The 23,594-nt window shown below is 43.5% G+C and overlaps 1 protein-coding gene across 1 annotated transcript; it reads right to left on the bottom strand.

Annotated features, from left to right (window-relative positions):
* Positions 1 to 16,995: 16,995 nt before the first annotated feature.
* On the bottom strand, positions 16,996 to 23,137 carry LOC100381707 (uncharacterized). Its single transcript, NM_001174516.1, has 3 exons — positions 22,755 to 23,137; positions 21,697 to 21,767; positions 16,996 to 17,405 (listed from the first exon to the last, which is right to left on the bottom strand). Exons 1-3 carry the CDS (start codon positions 22,990 to 22,992, stop codon positions 17,268 to 17,270), a joined length of 447 nt encoding a protein of 148 aa, NP_001167987.1. The 5' UTR covers positions 22,993 to 23,137; the 3' UTR covers positions 16,996 to 17,267.
* Positions 23,138 to 23,594: the final 457 nt, after the last annotated feature.

The following is a 23,594-nucleotide window of genomic DNA, read 5'->3' as shown; positions in this document are numbered from 1 at the left end:
TTGGCTAACTAACTAGGAAAGCTTGTGGAAGACTACCTTACTCGAAAGGGGCAAGGGTAATAGGGGAGTAGGCATGTAGGGAGGTTCTCGGGTTGATTTTGGTGCGATGGCGGTTAGACGAGGGATTCCTCCAATTGCTCTTCCCAGAAACTGTAGCGGGTTTTCGGAAGCTAGTGGAACATTGTAAAGGCCTCATAGTGTTGCCCTGCCTCGCTTCCTTGGTAGAGGTGTATGGGAGTCGCTATCCCTTGGTAGATGGGTAACATGACTTGTGGGTACAGTGTACAACCTCTGCAGAGTGTAAAACTAGTATACTAGTCGTGCTCGCGGTCATGAGCTGCTCAGGATTCTCACATGATTAAATTATGGAACTAAATTCAATTTGTCATTTGCATTGCATGGGATTATTTATTAATTTTGTTCTATTATTCTTATTATGGTTTTGTATTCACTTACATTTAGTAATTGCTAATAAAATTTGACCAACTTATTAAAAGCAATGCTCAGGTGAACCTATATTGTTGATCAGTCTTACACATCACATGAACTCCCACCTTTGGTGAGGTCATGCACATTATTCCCCACAACTTGTTGAGCGATGAATATGTGTGAGCTCACCCTTGCTGTCTCACACCCCCCCACAGGAGAAGAACAGGTGGTTCAGGAGGAGCCACACAACGAGGACTTCGACTTAATCTAGGTGGCATCTCCTAGTTGACTTTATGTCGCCAAGGATGGACTTTAGTTTGTTTTATATTTATCTTTTATTTTGTAAGACTTCCACAATGTAATAAGTACTCTGATGTTATTGTGCATTTATCTCTATACACTCTGTTATTATATGTGTGGTCTTCTTTGGCACATATATGAGATGCACCCAGCTTTGTCCCTTATATCCAGGTGTGACAGAAGTGGTATCAGAGGAAATGTTGACTGTAGGACGAAACCTAGATAGAAATGGACAAAACTCTTACCTACTTACCTTACTCTGATTCATTCTATACTTACCTTATCTTGATCCTGTCTCACCTTTTGCTGTCATACTTTGATTATTCTTACCTTTTCTACGCTAAGGCAAGATGGATTTCACAACTTGGAATCCTACATTTATGACCTTCTTAAGAGATAGGAGACCTAAGACAAAAATTAGAATTATTTTCCCCATTAAAAATGTTGGTTGATTGTTCTGATCATAAATGCCTAATTTGCTTCTTTGATTGATTGAAACATTAAAGTTGGGCATCTTAGTATGTACCACCATAAGGTAATGTATTAGCTCTAGTAGGTAACTCACTAATCTACTTAGCTAATAAATCCTCCAAAGTAACCTGATTCGTAATTACTTGCCTTGTCTACAATTCTTTCTTACCACATGTTTCTAACTCAGATGGTCAATACCAGGAAGGGTGGTGGAATTGATCTACCCCCAATCGACACAATCGGAGGGTATTTAGAAAGCAACAACAGCAAGCCGAGATGAATCCTCCAAATCCTCAACCAGCCGGAGCTGATCCAGCAGTTGCAGCATAGATGCGGATAATGCAACAAATGGCTGATACTATGGCAGATATGCACGCGCAGATGCGACAGGAACGCCAAGAGATGCGCCAAGAGAGGGAGGAGATGTGCCAGGAGCGAAGGGCGCAACAGCAGCAAGCACCACTACCACCACCCCCACCACTAGTTCCACCCCGGGACAAGCACCGGGAGTTGATGAGCCACAAGCCAACGATGTTCGCCAGCTCTCCAGATCCTCTGCATGATGATGATTGGCTGACGTCTGTGGAGAAGATGTTGAACATCGCACAGTGCTCTAATCGGGAGAAGGTTCTCTATGCTTCTGGTCGTCTTACTGGTCCTGCTGCCGATTGGTGGGATTCTTATACTGTTGCCCACGATGCTACTGATACTATCACTTGGGCAGAGTTCGGTACACAGTTTAGGAACTATCACATACCCGCTAGACTGATGAAGATCAAGAAGAAGGAGTTCCTATCGATGAAGCAGGGGAGCATGTCAGTCAGCGAATACCGCGATAGATTCATTCACCTTTCTAGATATGCACCGGATGAAGTGGCAGAAGATGAGAGAAAGCAGGAGCACTTCATCGAAGAACTTAATGAACCTCTGCAGTATGCTCTGGTGGCTCATACATTTCCATCATTCTAGAGGCTGCTTGACAAGGCCCTAGCTATTGAACACAAGTGTGTTCAGCTGGGAGATTTGAAGAGGAAGGCGATATCCCAGGGTCAGGGAAGCAGCAGCGTTCATCCTCACTAGGTTCCACCCAAGGGTACACCAGTTCGCACAGGAGGAGGCCAGCGCCCAGCTCTATTCACACCTCAGGGGACTCCACCGACTCGTCAAGCTGCCCCCACTAGCATCCCGGTGAAATTCTCAGGACTGAGTGCGTGTACCACATGCTATAAGTGTGGTAAGACTGGTCATTATGCTAATGTTTGTCCATAGAGGAGTGTTACTACACCCGTGCAGAACAAGCAGCAGACTCCGAGATCTTACAAGGGATTCTCTATTGCCAGGGTTAATCAAGTCAGCGCTGATGCTACTGCTAAAGAAGCTGACATCGCACTTGGTATGTTTTTTATTAATGCAATTCCTGCAACCATATTATTTGATTCTGGTGCTACACATTCATTTATGTCTGCTCGATATGCCAACACAAATGAGTTACCACTACGAAATATGAAAACACAAATGATAGTAATTACACCTAAAGGACCTGTTGAGGCAAATTATATGACACACAGATTGGCATTGACAATTATGGAAAGACAATTCTGGGCTACCCCTATAATATTAGAGGAAAGCAGTATAGATCTGATCCTTGTTATGTCATGGTTAAGAAAGGCAAAGGCCGTTATACAATGTGGTAGGGGTACTGTAGAACTCACCAGCCCTAAAGGAGAAAGATTTCAAGTTGAAATTGCAGTAACTACCTCTATAAGACGTGCGACATTCTTAATAGATGAGAATTTTGTTGGTGACAACATCCATGTGGTTAGGGATTTTCTAGATGTCTTTCTAGATGAGTTACCAGGGATGCCACCTGATAGGGAAGTTGAGTTTGTCATTGATCTCTTACCTGGGACTGCTTCTATTTCTAAATGGCCATATAGGATGTCCGTAGAAGAACTAAAGGAACTTAAGAAGCAGTTAACAGAATTATAGGAGGCTGGGTACATTCGTCCGAGTTCCTCACCTTGGGGAGCACCGGTTCTATTTGTTCAGAAGAAAGATGGATCGCAAAGGATGTGTGTGGATTATAGATCCCTTAATGATGTTACTGTGAACAACAAGTCCATTACCCCGCATTGAGGATTTATTTGATCTGATGAGAGGTGTTAGGGTATTCTCGAAGATTGATCTCCGATCGGGTTATCACCAAATGAATATTAGGCCATCTAATAATCCCAAGATGACTTTCTCAACCCGATATGGTTTATATGAATTCACAGTTATATTATTTGGACTAACTAATGCACCAGCCTATTTTATGAATCTGATGAATAAGGTGTTCATGGAGTATCTTGACAGATTTGTCGTGGTATTCATCGATGATATTCTCATTTATTCCAAGAGTGATAGTGATCATGAGGAACATCTGAGATTGGTGCTACAAAAGTTACGGGATAATCAACTCTACGCCAAGTATAGCAAATGCGAGTTCTGGATCGACAAAGTGCCATTCCTTGGACATATCATTTCTAATGGTGGGATATCAGTGGATCCTGCTAAAGTCAAGGAGATAATGGCGTGGAGCATACCCACTAAAGTTACTGAGGTCCGAAGTTTCTTGGGACTTGCAGGCTATTATCGACGATTTATTGAAGGGTTTTCTAAGATTGCCAAGCCTATGACCTCACTTCTAGAGAAGGGAAGAGAGTTTAAGTGGGACGAGAAGTGCCAAGATAGCTTTAATCAATTAAAGATGAGATTGATGTCAACCCCGGTGTTGGTTATGCCAGATCTACAGAAGGGATTTGACATTTATTGTGATTCATGCGGCCAAGGCTTGGGATGTGTGCTTATGCAAGAAGGACACGTAATCGCATACGCGTCTCATCAGTTGCAGAAACATGAGTTGAACTATCCCACTCATGACTTAGAACTGGCAGCCGTAGTGCATGCGTTAAAGATATGGAGACATTATATTATGGGAACTAAGTGTCAAGTGTACATCGATCACAAGAGTTTGAAATACATATTCACTCAGAAGGATCTCAACCTTAGGCAACACCGATGGTTGGAGCTCATTAAGGATTATGATTTGGAGATTCACTATCACCCGAGCAAGGTGAATCTAGTTGCAGATGCCTTGAGTCGGAAGGAGCACGTACATTTAGCTATTGTTGCCCAGCTTCCCGATGAGATTGTTGAGGATTTCAGGAGACTCAACCTAGGAATAGTTGCACATATTGAAGGAGTCACTATTGATGTGGAACGTACCTTGGAGCAGGAAATCCGTAAAGGTTAGATTGGTGATGCAAAAATTCAAGAGATCAAGGATCTTATTACTGAAGGTAGAGGTCTAGAATTCACGGAGGATGAGCAAGGCACAGTATGGTTCAAGGACCGGATATGTGTCCTTGTAACTAACAGCCTTTGTGAGACTATATTGAAGGAAGCCCATGACTCTGATTATTCTATTCATCCTGGTAGCACTAAGATGTATCAGGATTTGAAGCAGAAGTATTGGTGGTATGGACTGCAAAGAGATGTGGCTGCACATGTGGCTATGTGCAATGTGTGTCAAAGATTTAAGGCTGAACATCAAAGACCAGCTGGACTATTGCACCCATTAAAGATACCCGAATGGAAGTGGGAAGAGATTGGTTAGGATTTCATTACAGGATTGCCTCGCACCCCGAAAGGATATGACTCTATATGGGTGATTGTGGATAGATTGACCAAAGTGGCTCATTTCATTCCGGTCAAGACTACTTACAAGGGATCTCAGTTGGCAGAGTTGTATATGGCTCGGATTGTGTGTTTACACGGAGTACCAAAGAAGATCGTGTCAGATCGATGTTCACAGTTTACCTCAAGATTCTGGAGAAGCTTTCACGAGAATATGAATACAAAGTTGAACTTTAGTACGACTTATCACCCTCAGACTGATGGCCAGACTGAAAGGACCAATCATGTGTTGGAAGACATGTTGAGAGCTTGTGCCCTTTAGCATGGTAGTAGTTGGGACAAGAGTCTACCATATGCTGAATTCTCATATAATAATAGTTACCAGGCTAGTCTGAAGATGTCACCATTTGAGGCTTTATATGACAGAAAGACAGTTCCTTGGGCCTGAGCTTATTCAAGAGGCAGAAGAACAAGTCTGTATAATCAGGGAGAACATGAGGGTAGCTCAAACTAGGCAAAAGAGTTATGTTGATAATAGAAGAAGACCACTGGAATTTGAGGAAGGTGATCATGTGTACCTCAAGGTGTCACCACTTCGTGGAATGAGGAGATTCAAAGTCAAAGGCAAATTATCCCCTCGCTTTATTGAACCATTCACAATCTTTAGGCGAGTTGGGGAGATGGCATATAAACTAGACCTACCTGATAATCTATCTCATGTACACAATGTCTTCCATGTGTCTCAACTTAAGAAGTGTCTCCGTGTACCTGAGGAACAGTTACCAATGGAAGAGCTCAGTGTTCAGGGTGATTTGACTTATACAGAATATCCTATCAAGATTCTTGATACTTTGACTCAAGTTACAAGAAATAAAGTAATCAAGATGTGCAAAGTGCAATCGAGTCACCATGTAGAAGATGAAGCTACTTGGGAGAGAGAAGAAGAGCTTCGGATAGAATTTCCTCATTTGTTCCCTAGTCCTTCCTAAATCTCGAGGACGAGATTCTTGTTAAGGGGGGTAGGATTTGTAATACCCAATTTATAAGACAATATTAAAGGAGACATTATTTCCTTTATGTGTGCCATCTCTATTTACCATCACATGTGAACTCCTCATTTAAAAACAAAGGATTAATAAAAGACATACCACAAAATTTTGCATCATGCTAAGGTTTCATTTTGTGTGTATTTTGTGGAAATATAAAAAAATAATGTAAAAAGAAATATATTAAAGTCCAAAGTGGAATTTAAGATCTAAAAGAAATTTTAGAATTTAGAAAAGAGAAGAAAGAAAATATTATGTGAATAAACATAAGTATAAAAAATATAAAAAATATAAAAAATATATCATTTTTATACTGGGATTTGAATGTGTACATTTGACTCAAAGGTGAAACTCATAAAAAGATTCAAATTCAAATTTGGAATTCAAAATAAAAGGAAGACAAAATAGGAAAAGAAAAGAAAAGAGGAGGGAAGCTACGAATTGCGCTGCGAGACGCTGACCTGCGGGCCCAATTCCTGACTCGTCGTGCGTGCATGGTTCCGCGGCTCCGGTGTCACTGACGCGCGTGGCCCATCGTGCAGTGCCCACCTCCCATCACCAGGCGCATGTCGGGCGACCGTAACCACCACGCTGAAGGCCGCGGAGCTGGCGAGTCCAGGACCGGCCGAGGATCGTGCCCATAAGAACCCCCTTGACCATGCCTCCCTTGCACCCCATTTTTCCGCTGCCGCTACTACACCTTTCACAGCTGTGCCATCGTGCTCCGCACGGAGATCACCCGCCGCCGTAGATTGCCGCCGGTAGCGCAACTCAGGCCCTAATCCGGTCATCCGAGGTTTGGGCAGTTCGCGAAGAAGCCGCACGAGGAAGCAATTGGGAAGTGGTGCACCAGGTTCTTGGGAATTCTTCATCAAAATCAGTGAAGGCGCCGCGCTCGGGCGCGGCTGTGGCTGGGGATTGCGACGCTTCGATTCGAGGTACAAGCACCACTGTGATATTCGCTAAGTCATTAGGATCACGTAGGTAGTCTCAGGTGCAACTTTTGGGCAGTGTATCGCCGTGTGGCGCTTGCCCGTGGTCGGCCGCCGCGGGGAAACTGCGCCGCCGTGCGGCCCAACCTGGGGAGATGTAGGCGATGGCACTGGGTCGTCGATCCTCGATTGAACGGTCTAGATTAGGCGGGGACATGCCGCTTCGCGTGAGTGAATCTGCGACGTCCATTCGTTGGTGAACGTTGTAGATTAAAAGATGGGGAGAGTAGATCGGGGCCGTCGATCTTACTCGAGGCGGGCCCGGATTGGATGGGGAATACCGTTTCGTCATTGCTGGTGTGGGCCGTGGATCTGTCGACGACCGACTTAGATTAGATTTAGGGTATTTAGATCTGGGGCGTTGGATTCAGATCGGACGGTGCCTAGCGCTTACCGGTTCGCGTGGGAGTAGAACCTAATCGGAGTCATCCACTTGCGATCGTGCGGCCCAGATCCGTAGATACCCCTTCGGCCTCGGCAGTTTTACTAAAGAACCCCTAGGTTTTTTGAGATTCAACCTGCCGTCCAGTGCAACAGCGCTCTGAGTCTCGGGAATTTTGTACATTAGCCCCTGTTGTCTATGGAAATTGAGGCACAGTCTAGACAGTGAATAAAACTCATAAAATCATTTAGAAAATGAATTTTTAATGTAAAAATAAATGCTAGAACTTGTTTAATTCATATAAAATTCATATAAAGTCCAAATTAATCCATTCCAATTTCTATAATTCTATAATATTATTGTTTATCATCTAGTGTCTCTATTTTGACATGAAAACAGTACTAAAATTTATTTCTTAATTAATCTTGTATCAAATACATAAAACCTTTGGAAATTCATAACTTAAAATCTATAACTCCAAAATTAATGATTCCTATTCCTAGGATCTTATTTTAATTTGTAGATTATTATTATGCATTTTTTACATGTTTGGTGTGATGTTAATTTCTCCTTATACTATGCTTGTTTATATTATGGCAAGTAGAAGAGCCAGTGGCTGAGGATCCCGGTGTTGAGCAGATAGAATTGCTGAGCAGGAGCTCATTGAAGGCAAGTTGTGCCCTTGACCACTTTTTACCTAATAATGTTCTTTAATACCACTTATTTATGCATATGTTTAATTTTGATGGGACCCAATAGGTCACCCCAGTCTGATTATCTTTTACCTTGTTTATCCCTCAATCATTTAGGTAGTTTTGCTATTGCTTTATATGGTTTTGGGATAATATTTCAGTATACCCATGTTCCAATTATTCTGTTATTTTATTTATGTTCATGTCAAGATCATTATCTTTAATTGGAACATAGAGCTTAACTTGAGAAACACGTGCCACCACAAGGGTGGAATGGGACCCCTTGGCTAACTAATTAGGAAAGCTAGTGGAAGACTACCTTACCCGAAAGGGGCAAGGGCAGTAGGGGAGTAGGCATGTAGGGAGGTTCTCGGGTTGATTTTGTTGCGATGGCGGTCAGACGAGGGATTCCTACAATTGCTCTTCCCAGAAACTGTAGTGGGTTTTGGGAAGTTAGTGGAACTTTGTAAAGGCCTCGTAGTGTTGCCCTGCCTCGCTTCCTTGGTAGAGGTGTATGGGGGTCGCGATCCCTTGGCAGATGGGTAACATGACTTGTGGGTACAGTGTACAACCTCTGTAGTGTGTAAAACTGGTATACTAGTCGTGCTCGCGGTAATGAGCAGCTCAGGACTCTCACATGATTAAATTATGGAACTAAATTCAATTTGTCATTTGCATTACATGGGATTATTTATTAATTTTGTTCTATTATTCTTATTATGGTTTTGTATTCACTTACATTTAGTAATTGCTAATAAAATTTGACCAAATTATTAAAAGCAATGCTCAGCTTTTACCTCCATTGTTGATCAGCCTTACACATCACATGAACTCCCACCTTTGGTGAGTTCATGCACATTATTCCCCACAACTTGTTGAGCGATGAACATGTGTGAGCTCACCCATGATGTCTCACACCCCCCACAGGAGAAGAACAGATGGTTCAAGAGGAGCCACACAACGAGGAGTTCGACTTAATCTAGGTGGCGTCTCCCAATTGACTTTATGGCGCCAAGGATGGACTTTAGTTCGTTTTTATATTTATCTTTTATTTTGTAAGACTTCCACAATGTAATAAGTACTATGATGTTATTGTGACATTTATCTCTATACACTCTGTTATTATATGTGTGGCCTTCTTTGGCGCATATATGAGATGAACCCGGCTTCGTCCCTTAAATTCGGGTGTGACACTTGATCACTTTTCTTTACCTAATAATGTTCCTGTTAATCACTGTGACATGCTCAGGTTAATTTGATCAGGCCTAATAGGTTTCCCTAGCATTGTTTATCCCACACCTTGCAAACAAAAGAACTATTGGATAGATTTGCTATTGCTCTACCTGGTTTTGAGAAATTCATGTTATATTATGATCATGTTCCAAGTATGTTGTTGTTTTAATAATTGTTCATGATAAGATCATTATGTTAATTGGAACAAGGAGAACCACCTGGGAAAACAGTACTACCACAAGGGTGGTATGTGACGCCCTTGGCTGACTAATTAGGAAAGCTAGTGGAGGACTACCTTACCCGAATGAGGCAAGGGCGCTAGAGGAGCTGCGTATAGGGAGGTTCTCGGGTCGATCTTGCTGCGATGGCTTTTCAGACGAGGGATTCCAATATTGCTCTTCTCAGAAACCGTAGCGGGTTTTATGAAGCTAGTGGAACTTTGTAAAGGCCTCGTAGTGCTACCCTGACTCGTCTCCTCGGCAGAGATGAATGGGAAGTCACAATCCCTTGGAACTAAAATTAACGGGTAAATGTGTAACTGTAGCGGGAAAATGTGTAACCGTAGCGGGTAAAGATGTGCAGCCTCTGCACAGTGTAAAACTGGTATATCAGTCGTGCTCACAGTCATGAGCAGCTCTGACACTCATATGATTTATTTATGGAACTAAACTTAATCTGTCATATGCATTGCATTGTGGGTGTTGTTATTAATTTTGATCTCTTATTTATTTGGGTTGGTATCTACTTATACTTAGTAACTGCTAATAAAATTTTGACCAACTCTAAAAGCAATGCTCAGCTTTAACCATCTCCTTTGGTAACCCTTACACTTCACATGAGTTCCCACCTTTGGTGAGTTCATGCACATTATTCCCCACAACTTGTTGAGCGATGAACGTTTGTGAGCTCACTCTTGTTGTACTCACATCTCCCTAGGTCAAGAACAGGTACCGTAGGATGAGGTGCATGAAGTATGATGTGATGAGTTTGTGAGTGGTCTAGGTCGTTGTCTCCTAGTCAACTATGGTTGCTGAATTGTTGTCTTCGTATGATGTAATTATTTAACTATTTTGTACAGAACTCCATTATATATTAAAGATGTGACATCATTTCTATACCATGAGTCATTATATGTGTGAGACTTGATCCTAGCACACATTTGATTCGCGGTCGGGTTTGGCCCCCTAAATCCGGTGTGATAGGATGCTTGGGTCCTTGGGGGCCTATCATTCGTAGAGTGCGCATGAAATAAAAAACATCGGACAGCCAGGGCCAGCCGTCACTGAGGGAGAAGGGGAACCGTCTATCCTAAAAAGACCCACCCCCAAATTAATCCCGAGGTGCCGAGCCCTAGGTCAGGCGTGGCAGAGCTACAGAGGGGTCGGGTGTGATGGAGCTATGGAGGGGTTGGGTGTGATGGAAGGAAGCAGCTATAACACTTTAGCATTTAGCTATAGAGGTTAACTCAACACACACTCCTAAACCTATTATCACATGTGAGTAGCTTAAGGCAGAAGTCACCACACTCATGGTTTAAGGCCCTAAGTAGAGCTAAGCACCCTAGAAGGTCTACCGTTTTTGTCGAGTTGTCTAAACTCACTTTAGTTCAACACGCCTTGAGAGAACGCTTACAAGAATTAAGTTAAGTCGATTGGTAACAACATGACCATCGCTCTAGTCGTGCCTCGATGACCTCACATGTGATTTTCCAACGTGTGTGATCAAGTCGAGTCATGCTAGTGCTTGATGAAGCTGGTCCATTGTGAAGTCAACATTTGTTGATCACGTTCACTAATGTATTCTTTGAATCTCTATGATGTTTCTTGAGCTTGAAATCCCTGGATAACCACGGGTAACCTTGATGTTGTTTGACATCCACACTTGTCCTGTGTGCCATGGATTTCTAATGCTGGTTTATCAACAAACCTCTTTCTATGTGTTTTACCCAAGAGGTTGCAACAAACTCGGATTGGTCAATTGCTATCCACCTGTCCACTACTCGCTTAATAGACTCAAGTTGTCAGAAAAAAGGAAACTGCACACATGGAACCTTCTGCGTTCTTCTGATAGATACTGTTTCTGTTGTTGACATCTCTACTTAGCTAGAAAGTGTACTTGCTATATCCACTAGAGCAACAACATCCTAAGATACTCGTCTTTGCCCGAAACTGGCTTATGTTGTCATTGATATGGACAAGAGTTACACACCTCTCTACTCTTAGAAGTCTTTCGTTCCGAATCTTGGGACGAGATTTTTTTAAGGGGGGAGCGTTGTAACACCCCGTGTGTTTATCTCCCGTTCGACTGCGACTATGTACATAAGCACGAGTTATCAGTGTGAATAAAGGTCTTTATATCCTAATTATTTTCGTCTATCATGATTTCCATATCACCTCTATCTCCATCTATCTAAATTGTCCAAAATGTTTCATGAAGTTCAGACCGCGAATGAATTATCGGGATTCAAATCAAATCGAATTAAGCACGGTCTTAATATATCGACTCCGATGATGTTTGGTTTGATCCGTCGACGTCTCTCTTAAATCCTATCTCAAGTATTGTTGACCAATATTGTGGTGGTTCGGTTTAGTTATACCCCATTCAGACTCTAGATTTTGGAAATCTTGTTTTTGTGTTCTTTTGTTGAAGGAAAGAGAGAAGAAAAATCTGAAACTTTTATCCTCTACGTGTCCATTTTCCTTTATTCCTTAACCCTTGTCTTGTGTACGTGCATTTCTCTGAAAATATCCCAACCATTGTACCCAAGTCTGATCCCCTCTTCTTTATCCCCAACCACCGCTCAATCAGCCTCCGGTCCTATCCACGGGCACTCGCCTTTGCCACTCCTGGGTACATCCCGCTAGCAAAGCTGCTACGTGGCCAACCAAATACCTGTTCGGCTGCCTGAGCGTTGCAACCACAAATTTTGGTATTTAGTCTCTTACACGAGCAGTTTTTGGTAAGTTAAAATTAGATGGAATGCATTTGATTTATGGTGTATGGGCACGTAGTTTGATGGACGTATATACGTGAAGGTGAAAGTTTAGTAAAAATGATTGTTTGTATATGTATTTTTGCATCTAAAACAAAGCACGAATGAGTTACGTTTTAGTTTCAGTTGGCTAGTTACTTTCAGTTTCTTTAGTCCTAAATCGGACAACAGAAAGCTGCTTTGTCAGAGTCTTTTACAGCTTGTTGACCGTGTTTAAATTATGATCGGTTATCTGCATAGCATGAGCTCAGCTTGTAAGCTCACATGCAGTTTATGTGATTTTTCTGTCATTTACTAGTACGTGCAGACGTGAGACAGGTGCATTCCTGCGCAACCAGGCTGGCGCAAGCCAGACTGAAACGAGGCATGTAACCAATCACACGATAATAGATGCTGCTCTGATGCATGCTGCATTAGCAGGTTAGTAATCGGGGGTTAGTAGCGCAGCTTGTTCGTGGGCCGTGCCATTCCACGGTCACTGCGTGTTTGTGCGAGCGAATGTAGAGCAACACGAAAAACAGAAATTGTGTGTTTGGTTGCCTGTATTTATTGGTGCTTGCATCGTATGATGCAATGAGATGGTGTTTGATTGTTGTCAATCATGTTCTACGCGTGCAAGGTATACATGTCCAAATGGGCGTGCCGGGCTAACCCGGCCCGGGCACGGTCAGGCCCGGCACGCAGGCCTCAACGGGCCGGGCCGTGCCCGCCCACGGGCCGTACTTAGAGCCCAAGCACGGCACGGGGACCCTCTAAACGGGCCGTGCCGGGCTTCTAGCCCGGTGGGCTTAAATGGGCCGTGCCGCCCATTAGTCCAAATAACAGTAAAAATCAATTACACAAATAATGTGACAGCAATTAGACATAACACACAATCTGATATGAAGATCACAATTACACACATAATATACATAATATGACAGCAATTACACTTACACACATAATCTGGTATCAAGATCACAAATTCACAATTACACACATAATCTGCCAGCAATTACACTTACAGTCTTACACACAATATGATAATATCAAGATTACACACATAATCTGCCAGCTCGATCATGCTCAATCTTAGCTTTACAATGTTGTTGGTGCCTAAGCAAATGTCCAGTACCAGAGGAAGATCTAGCAGACAAGGTAGTTTTGCAGTGTTTGCAAATGGCAGAGACCCTTACCTTCTTACCTTTGTCGTCTACACCAGTTACCTCATCAAAGTCAGACCATACTCTGGACGTGGGTAGCCTCTTCCTGGATCGGGTGTCACGAACAGTGCTACCACTACCAGTGCCAGCGGGGCTCGAAGACCCCGTCACTGTCCCGGCCATGGTCGGTGTTGGCTGTGGCTCCACCGCGTCGATGTTGACAGCAGCATCCACATTATGGCCAAACAACGCCATCTCAACAAGGTGCTCATTGTAATCCTCAAGTGCATGCTCCTCAGCCTCGGCGGCCGCCTCGGCGGCCGGATCAACATCCATCTAGGGATTTTGATCGGCTCCTCACGGCGTCACCGGCTCCTCAACGGCCTTCAATACATAGAAAATGGAAGAACAAATTACAATAAAAACAAGTAGGAGCACGGAGCACCAAACAAGTAGGAGCACAAGTTAGGGTTTCACCTGACTGACCGGAGCACCGGATCCGCCAGCGAGGGGCCACCAGAGGGGACGTCGCTTGAGCTTGAGAGAGGAAAATAGGAGCAGAATATGGATCTTGGCCGGGACAGAGGGGAACGAAGTAGTTAGGGTTTCAGAGTGAAGGTAGAATGCTAGATCTAGGGGAATAACCGAATAGAACTTCACGAGAACAGCTGGATCAGGACTCAGGAGCACCGAGCAGCACACAAGCAAGCACCAAAAAAGTCGCCGTCGACGGACACCAATTTAGGGTTACGAGTTAAGACAGATTCGACTTACAGTTTCAGCGACAGAGCGAGAGGGGAGATCACCGGAGTCGGAGCCGGAGCCGGAGCCGGAGCCGGAGCCGTTCGAACACCGACCAGATCAAGAGGAGAGGGACGAGCGACGGCGCCAGAGAGAGCGACGGTGAAGAGAGGAGAGAGCTGGAGAGGGACGAGCGAGGAGCGACGGTGTGTGAGACAGTGAGAGAATGAGAGTAGTGAGTGAGAGAGGAGAGGATATTTCTCTCCCGGACGGGCCTTAAACGGGCCGGCGGTTACACGGGCCGTGCTCGGGCCAGGCACGCCGTGCCACACTTGCGGCCCAAGCACGGCACGGCTACCGTGCCGGGCCGGCCCGAGCCCGTTAGCCACCGTGCCGGGCCGGGTCCGTGCCGGGCTTTTTTCGTGCCGGGCTCCGGGCCGCCCGCCTGGCCCGACCCGCTTGGACATGTATAGTGCGAGGTGTGTTTGCTTACTTATGTGGAGACGTGAAGTCAGGCTCGCACGATACTTAAAGCGCCCTGGGCTAGGCTCTACGGGCGTGAGCAAATTGGTCGTATCTCTAGAGCGAGGCTCTCGCCGGTCTGGGTCATATAGCCAGGTTAGGTTACGGGGAGAAGCCAACCAAAAAAACCAAAAATATCTCGTCATCCTAATCTTCCCCACTGCCTAACCTCCGTTACTGACCTTTTCGGCTAGCTTGGATTTTTAGTAGGGGTTGTGCTCGTTCTTATCCCAGTGGCCTCCGTTCCTTGGTACTGGCCGCATGGCCACTCGTGCATGCAGGCTCACGCTAGGAGTGCTCGGCGCTGGGTCGCCATGCACTGCCACGCATCTTTTGCTTGGGTAACATGGAGGTCTCATTTCGCATGCTAGCTACTGCTATGTGTTGTGTTCGTTCCCAAATGCCACATGACTTCGTAATCTCTGTTTCCTCTTGTCACCGTGCTCGCCTCGGTCTGGGAGGCAGGTGGGAGGAGCTCATCTACCATCGCTTCTCCATTCCCTTCACAGCCACGGTCATGATTCTTCCTGGTGTTCGCACGCCGAGAGTATCACAGAACTCCAGCAGCTGATGGCGCATGTGTTGTCGGCTCGTCGCCCTCACCAATTGCTTTGTGGTGACGTAATCTCCTCCCGCGTGCTTGAATTCCTCGGCCACTCCAACTCCGCGACGCCATCATTCTCTACTGCTCCGTGCCGCTGTCATCCCTCTCTCTTCAACCTCGACCCCAAGGGTCGCCCCACCGTCGCCCTTGCAGTTCGACACACCATCGTCCTCCCGAACCGGAGGTTGTTGCATCGTGCTCCCAGGCTGGACAGCGTCTGCCGTCGTCCCTGCTCGACGTCTACCAAACGCACGTCCTTATCTCTAGCTTTTGCAAGTCGTGCTCGATCTTCACAGCGTTGTTGTTCGTCATGGCCGTCAGGCGGCCGTCGATCTAGTCGTCGCAGCTCCTTTGTCACGGTCGGTCTCGGTTTCGTCTGCGCTGCCGACCGTCGACTTCGTCGTTGCCTCGCAGCGCTCGAACATCACCGACCCTGCTCCACCATGCCACATTCTGGTTCCAGTCGACGGTCTACGCTCGCTGTCCCTGCGTCCTCCGAATTTGCCTCACCTCACGCCTAGTAGTGGTGTCCACGTCGTTACGTGACTGCTTTGCAACGCCGCGAGCTCCCTCTCGTCGTGCTCGCATCGACAGGTGCTCAGCAAAATGTCTGGATTGGGGAAATCCCGTCGTTCTTGCAATTATTGAATTGATTTGATCATGGTAAGCTGAACTATTATTCACGATTAATGGGCTTGATGATCGGAATGGTTAGATGTCTTAGTCGTGTTGATCTTCGTGTTTGTAGCTGATGCTTGAAGTATTGGCTGATTCGGAGGTCATCATCGTTCTCGCAGCAGTTGAGTCAACTCTAGTTATTGGTGAGCTATTTCGCTACTTCTGTTAGCTAATTCGCTATTCCTGCTGATTGAATTGTTAGACGAGTTTAATAAATATGTTGGTCGCGGTGATTATCCTGTTTGTAGCACATGTGCGTTATGGTTGTCGTCATGATTGGAGAATAGTCGTGATGTGTGATGAAGTTTAGGTTTAAGGTATAAATAATGTGAATCATGTGTTAGTAAACTTGTATGCATAGTGTGATTGGATTAATAATGCGGAAAGTAGGTTAAGTTTTTTAAACAACCAACTGATAGGTCCTATCCATGTTGTGCCAATTTTTGTTTATGTGATGAAGTCGATGATTTGCTCTAGTGGTCATTATATTTTGTGTCTAGGAATCGATTTAATATCCTCAATAGCTGTTGATTGTTGTCCCGAATGTTTTAAAAGTGAGTAACGCCAGCAAGCCGATTTTAGTTGAAATCCGAGAACCCCGTGTGGAAGATGTTTCAATGCTTTAGGTCTTTAGGGTTTAATGTGTTAGCCTTGTGAATGCCTACAATGTTTAGTCTAGTTTTTGGTTCACTTTTAATTTTAATTCATTCAGTATATGAACCCTAGTCCACTTACACATTTAGTTATTTATTGTTAGTAGGAGGATGCTGCATCTAAATATTGAAGATTCTATATTATGTCATGTCTTTACTAGAGAAAGATTGGTCATACGTGGTGTTGGTAAGTTACCACATGGTCATGGGTTCGATCACCACAGTGGGCGCCAATATTGGTCACTTGTTCTCAAATGTTGTGAATCAAGAACAAGGCAACACAATTGTTAATTATTAGGGACATTCATCTTCCGAAGCATTATCTCCCCATAGGTATAATGATCATCAGACGAAGGTCATGAAGGACATGCCTTCATCATTTAATATGTGAACATGAATGCAAAGGGACGAAGAAAATAACTGCATCTCGTTAATTCCTTCATATTCGCATTCAATAAAACATGTATGAATATCAACAGAATTCATATTACATTGATACCTTTGGCTTACTCAAAGGTGAAGATGCGAGAGAACGATTACTATTCAGCGTGAACAGTACGATGCTACTGTTCATCTATTTATAGGCACGAGACGCAGCCGGGTAAAAGTACATTTATGTCCCCAATATTCACGTATGATCGTAATACAAGACATTAAGGACATAGTAGTCTTTTTCCCTTTCGGTCAGCATCATCATTATACTTCATCTCCATTATGAGCTGAAGCTGTCCATCTGGCGATAGCTTCGGCGTTTACTCTTATCATCTTTAGATTTGTCTTCATCTCGTGTACCTTCGTCATGAGGAAGAGGCTTGCATCCTGAAGACGAAGCTTCCTGTAATAGCTTATGCTGAAAACAAATAGTTAATTATGTTTTTGAGGACCTTCGGAAGGAGAAGGCCCCTAACAGTAGCCCCTCGCAGTATTAATTTATTTTATTGTAACAAATTCAGACTACGACACGAACAAAGGCCTTTAGCTGAAGATCCGAAAAAACACCTTCCCTTCACTAGAATAGCGAACCATTCTGATCCGTGGGGCCCACCGAGCTATGAGGCTCTGAGTATATATATAGAAGGTTGTGTCGCAAATATTTTTCGTGCCATCTAGCTTTTGTGCTGCAGATGTTGTTTAGTTTTTCTGTTCTCTGAGTTTAATTGTTTGCAAGCTTCGGCTTTCTGACGCGACCATCACCGAAATGGTCGAAGACAAGAAAAGCACTGACCCCACACTCGCTCGCTTCTACGAAGCCATGGAAAGGACCAATGTAGTGAAGATCACCAACGAAATATTGGCTGGGCTATCTGGTGATTCAAGTGATAGTGAAAGCTTCAATATTGAGAGTGAGAATGAGAATGCTGAAGATCGGCCGTGGAGACCTAGCCACGTTGTTTTTGGGAAATCCACCATCAAGCAAGGTCAAATTGAAGCGATGAAAGGGAAATACTTTCATGATGTATCTATAGTGAGGGTTGGGGGAGAGGACACTGTTCCCCTGCCAGAAAGCGATGAAGTGGTAGTCTTTAGGAGCTTCATGAAAGCTGGGCTTCGCTTCCCGCTCCACAAGATGTTGGTCGATGTTTTGAAAACATTTGAGATATACCTTCATCAGATTACCCTCGAAGCTCTTATTAGAGTGGGGGGTTTTATCTGGGCCATGAGGAGCCAAGGACTGGAACCAGATGCAAGATGCTTTTGCAATATTCATGAGTTGTCTTATCAGACGAAGGAAACTAGAAAGGAACAGTATCACAACAATTTTGGTTGTTACAACTTCGTGCCTCGATCTGAGGCGAATTACCCTGTGCCCACGTTTCGAAAGAGGTGGCCAGGTTTTTGGATGAAGGAATGGTTTTACGTGAAGAATGACCTGAGTCAGAGGGAAGATGTGAAAGGAATTATTCAACGCCCTATATGGTCTCGCTTCAGCATTAGAAGGCCATCCACTGCACATGGGAATGATGTGTAAATGTGCCAGGCTGCTTTCAACACAGTGTGCACCTATATTGGCACAAGAGACTTAGTTCAAGAGCATATTTCTTACATTGTATGGCCTCTTGCGAACGAATGGGAAATGCCGAAGGAGACCGCCGCTGGCTCTAGCCAGGGTGGCCTGGTTTATCTGAAGTATACTTTTTGGTTCAAAAACTAGTTTAATGAACCAAATGATGACTGGTTGGATGCTATAGAAGCAACAAGTGATGAGATACTTGGAGTGTACTCAAAGGCAGAAGAGGAAGCTATGACGGTTGCCTTCGGCGCTCGCGACACGAAGAGGTTGAATAGAGTGTTTGATGTGATTGGGTTCGTTTACCCAGACTACTGCTACCCCTCCCAGAAGCAAGGGAGGAAAAGGAAGGCCGCTGCGTCGGCATCTACTAGCGTGTCGAGATCAAAGACAATCAAGGTTCTGACTGGTACACCTAGGCGCATCGAGACAGGCGATGTGCCGAAGTTAAGTGAAAGGGTGGAAACAACCCCCTGGCCATAGAGACTGTTCCTACTGTGCCTATTGAAACTATTGCAGACCCAGCCAGAGAGCCAGATATAGAAAAGGTAGCAGAAAAAGTACTAGAGCAGCCGAAGATGAAGGTGACAGCACTGCCGAAGCTTCTAGCTACCATAGGAACTCCAAGGAAGAGGAGGATGGCTAGTGTCTTGGATGCTGTTCTAGAATCTGTGAAAACACCGCCTCCTTCTTCTGCCGAAGCTTCTGGCAGTAAAACTGAAGATGTCTCAGAGATGATTACTGCCAGTACTTCTGCCTATGCCGAGGCGGGACCTTCGGAGATTGTACCCGAAAATCTTGTGGAAGAGAGCATTCCAGAGAATCCTTCGGTGTCTGCTCCTAAAGCACCTTCTAGCAGTGATTTGAATTTCATTGTGCGACATTCTTTGGGAAAGCAACTATCAACAGAGCAAGCCGCCAAAATGGAATATTATGCTAAAGAGTTGAAGTGCCCCCAGGGATCCTTTGTATATGGAGGGGATAATGATAATGATTTCCTTTACTGTCTACCTAATGGTAAGGAGATCAATGCTTGACATGAAATGATGGATCATATGGGGTATCCGAAGCTCGAATTCGGCTTGTCTGCGATGACCAAAGATCAGCTTGCAGATAGCCTCGCCTACAACAGCCTGAAGGTGCGTATATTTTGATTTGTCATTCTGCCATTTTTGTTATGGCAGACTATTTTTGTTGTTTTTCTAATCGTTGTTATGTGTTCACTCTTCGTTATCCAGGGCTTGATTTTAAGCAAGACTCTGAAAGCCCAGAAAGATGCAGAAGATGAGAGCTGCCGAATAGGGCTTGGAAACCTTCGTTTGGAGGTTATTACATTAAGAAATGAAGCTCTTGAGAAGGATAAAATATTACTCTCTTTAATGGAAAGATTGAAATCTAGCGTGGCCAGGCTTTCCGCTCAAGCCGAAGCTCATGAAGCCGAAGTGCAAGAACTAAAGGGGAAGGTTGTCGAAGCAACTGAGAACTTTGAAGTTGAAGTGGTGAAGCATGATATATGTGAAATTGAAAGATCAAGAGCACAAAAAAATGTCGATGAGCTTTGTGTCGCCAAAGAAAAATGTTATGAAATATCCATGAAATGCGCTAAGAATTTAAGGAACAACTTTGCTAAGGTTAGAGCCTATTCCTCCGAGCAAAAATTTATTCGTGGAAATCCTAATGAAGTCATTCAATGGATAAATAGCGAAGTTGAAGCTTTCAAAGAAGTTCTTAGTGATCGAGGAGATTTTTGTGCTTTTGCTGGCGCCCGTGGGGCCACATCCATCTTGGAGAAGGCTGGTTGCGATCATCCTAAGGCTGTAGCTCAGCCAGAGTTCGCCTTCTCAGCTGATGATATCAGAAACCCTTCAGCCGAAGCTACTACCCTAGGTGAGAAATTTTATTCTGAAATATGGCTGAAGGGCGGACGAGAAATCGCCGATGAAGCCATCAAAAGAAATGAAAATGAATCTCATGATGCTTCAAAAGAGGCAAAAGAAGCTGAAGAAGCTGCCAAGCGGGCTAGGCTTATAGGTATGCATTTTTTAACTTAATTTCGTAAGTTTTTCAGCTTCGACGTTGACAGATATTTGTACCTCAATGCAGCTGAACTCTCTCCACCTCCCGAACCATACAATCCTGAAGCTGACCTGTCCGTCAAAGAGGCGTTGGACATTATTAAAATTGCTAATGACGCTATTGACGAAGCTGTCGACAAACTTCTGAACGAAGTTGTTGATAAAGTCCTTAGGGAAGACTAAAAACATTGTATCTCTGCTAGCTTAATGTCCTAGAAGATGATTCCTAGTTTTGTAAGAAACACTTGTAAACGATTTGTATGTATATTGATGCAAAATATTTCTTTTATGAAGCGTGGAACCTTCATTAATACCGTTTTGAGCCTGCGGCGAAAAAACACCTTCCTTCTTTTCATGCTTCAGAAAGAAATCCTCCTTCTTTGCCGAAGCTGTTGTATGATGCTTGATTCTTGGTGTAGTCATTGTGTAGGAATAGTATTGTCGAAAGCAAAAATTTCACATGGTAGTAGTTTCAAGCATGAACTGTGCACCTAGAATACTCTTTCACAAATCTTTGCCGAAGCTGAAGGAGAAATTCCCATTTTTCCACTGCTTTTGGTGATGCAAAATGATGTATGATGCGATGTCATGATGCAATATGATGTGATGGCATGATGCAAATGATGTTAGCGCGCAAAACATAAAAGATAAGACTCTGCATCCCCTTAGGAACAACTTTGGAGTCTCTTCACCTTTTTCTTAGGTGGTATTTCAGCTCTACATTCCCTTACGAACGACTTTGGAGCTAAGCTCTGCATCCACTTAGGAATGACTTTGGAGCTTCTTTATATTTGACTTAGGTGGCATTTAAGCTCTGTATCCCCTTAGGAACAACTTTGGAGCTTCTTCACCTTTCAATTAGGTGGTAACTTAGCTCTGCATTCCCTTAGAAATGACTTTGAAGCTTCGTGGTACTTTTTTGTTACACTCGATGGTGTAACCACAGACTCATTACATCAAGCTGAAGGTTAAACCTCCTTGTATTGTCTTTTTAGAAGAAAAAATATAAAGGCAAAATGGGTAAAGATACATTGGATTAAGACACTCAGTAGATATACCTTGACTCGGACACAGTGTTGTTGACTGTGTGAGCTTCGGACTCCTCCCGAGTGTCGTGATGTTGCTGAGCCTGGCGATGCATTTTATAAAACAAGACCAAAGCTTGAATATATCTTAATTATAAAGATACAAATATTAGGTTCACCATTTTAATCGTTTATAAAAGTCATATGTGGTATTCCAAAATTAAGGGTTCATAAGATTATAAACTCGTTATAAATCATTGATTTTATGAAAAGCTAATAAATATCTTAAACATATTTTTATCACCAATTTATGAAGAGCTAGGTTATATGTCTTAAGTGGATTTTCAAACAAAAGATAATGAACAAATAAGCATCTTTTAATTTCATTAGAAAACACATGGTCTATACTTTATTAAAAAAGCTATATTCATAACTAACATTTAATTATAAAAGAACATGAACACTAATTTCATTATTTTGTCCTTTTAGAAAAAAACTAAGTGATATATATAAATAATATAGACTCAATTTGATGAAAAAAGATTAATCGTGCCTAGAAAACTAATTAATTCATTTTATATTAGGAACAAATGATCTAATTCTTTAATAGGAAAACTATATTCAATAATATAAACTATAATTTTTTATGAAAGTTTGAGCACCTAATTAAATCATTTTAACATTATTAGAAAACTCTATTATTTATTAACGTGACTAAACAATATTCATACCTATATAATCATATAAAACTTTGATTATAAAACTAAATCATATTTTGTGATGAAGATAACTAAATAAATATATTTCTACAATTTTTGACTAAGGAAAGTGTGGTCTACTTTTCTTTTAGCGTTTTATTTGAAAACAATATTCATATTCAACATACATAATTTCAATTAATATATATATATATATAAATTGATGAAAACACTAACTAAAATGATAATCACAAAGTTATAAAATTAGCATAATCATTTCTAATTAACTTGCATTCTAAATATTCAGTTTATAAAAGTAATAAACATCGTAGGATCCAAACAATATTATGCGTAGATGAGAGAGTAGTCTATAAATGTGACCTCATCTTCTACCTTGGTTCGGCACAACATCAAGTAACAGACATTGACGTAGCAATGTGGTTGTCGTCAAGGATCTTCGGTGAGCAACGCGTGCGGCACACGGAACTCCAGGCTCGAGATAACATCGGTGAGTGAAATCCCAGGGCGAGCTGGCACGAGCAGCAACACGTGAGGAAGACGACGCAGCGACGTTCCGTGACAGGCGAGCTATGGCTATGAGAGAGTCTTGGCGTAGGACGTGCTGCTCCATGGCGTCAGCACCAGCGACGAGGTATGATGACGATGGTGCGACAAGAAATCCGCGCGAGAAGAGCAGCGCGAGCACCGCAGACTGCGCACCGGCGAGGGTGTAGCTTTGGCGAGGAACTAGGTCGATGGCGAGCGATGTAGCAGCATCAGCACAGCTCGCAAGGCAGAGGCGAGGAGATGCAGCGCGGCGTGGCGTGGCACAGCAACACGCATGCAGAGAACTTGGACGATGGCCTAAAGCGAGTGACATGCAGTAGCAGTAGCAGCAAGTGCTAATGAGCTCGGAGGGAGGGAGCGCGATGGGGACGAGCGAACAATTGAACTGGGAAGGGAAAGGAGCGCATGGGATCTGTTCTATTTATAGGTAGAGAAGGATAAGAGACACACGATTTAGGAGAGGGAAAGCAGAGGATGGTTGGCATATCAATGGTAGTGGCCGAATGGAGAAGAAACGACCGGTGAGTGGGGGAGGGAGAACGGACAGATGGGCACAGTGGAGGAGTGGAAATCGTGATAGAATTGATACCGATTGAATTTGTCGGTGGCTATAAACATTCTATTAATGGTGCTGTAAACATTCCATTAATGGTGCATGAAGGTAGA

This window comes from Zea mays, chromosome 2 (genome assembly GCF_902167145.1).
Source record: "Zea mays cultivar B73 chromosome 2, Zm-B73-REFERENCE-NAM-5.0, whole genome shotgun sequence".
In the NCBI taxonomy this organism is placed as follows: Eukaryota; Viridiplantae; Streptophyta; class Magnoliopsida; order Poales; family Poaceae; genus Zea; species Zea mays.
The sequence above is the reverse complement of the archived record's forward strand: the minus strand, read 5'-3'. Positions and strand labels throughout refer to the sequence as shown.

Coding starts and splice junctions, on each gene's coding strand:
- LOC100381707 (NM_001174516.1), bottom strand. CDS start 22,992: ATGGAGCAGCACGTCCTACGCCAAGACTCTCTCATAGCCATAGCTCGC. Junction 21,768..22,754: donor TGATGTTGTGCCGAACCAAG/GTAGAAGATGAG, acceptor ATGCATCGCCAG/GCTCAGCAACATCACGACAC. Junction 17,406..21,696: donor AACACTGTGTCCGAGTCAAG/GTATATCTACTG, acceptor ATTTGTTTTCAG/CATAAGCTATTACAGGAAGC.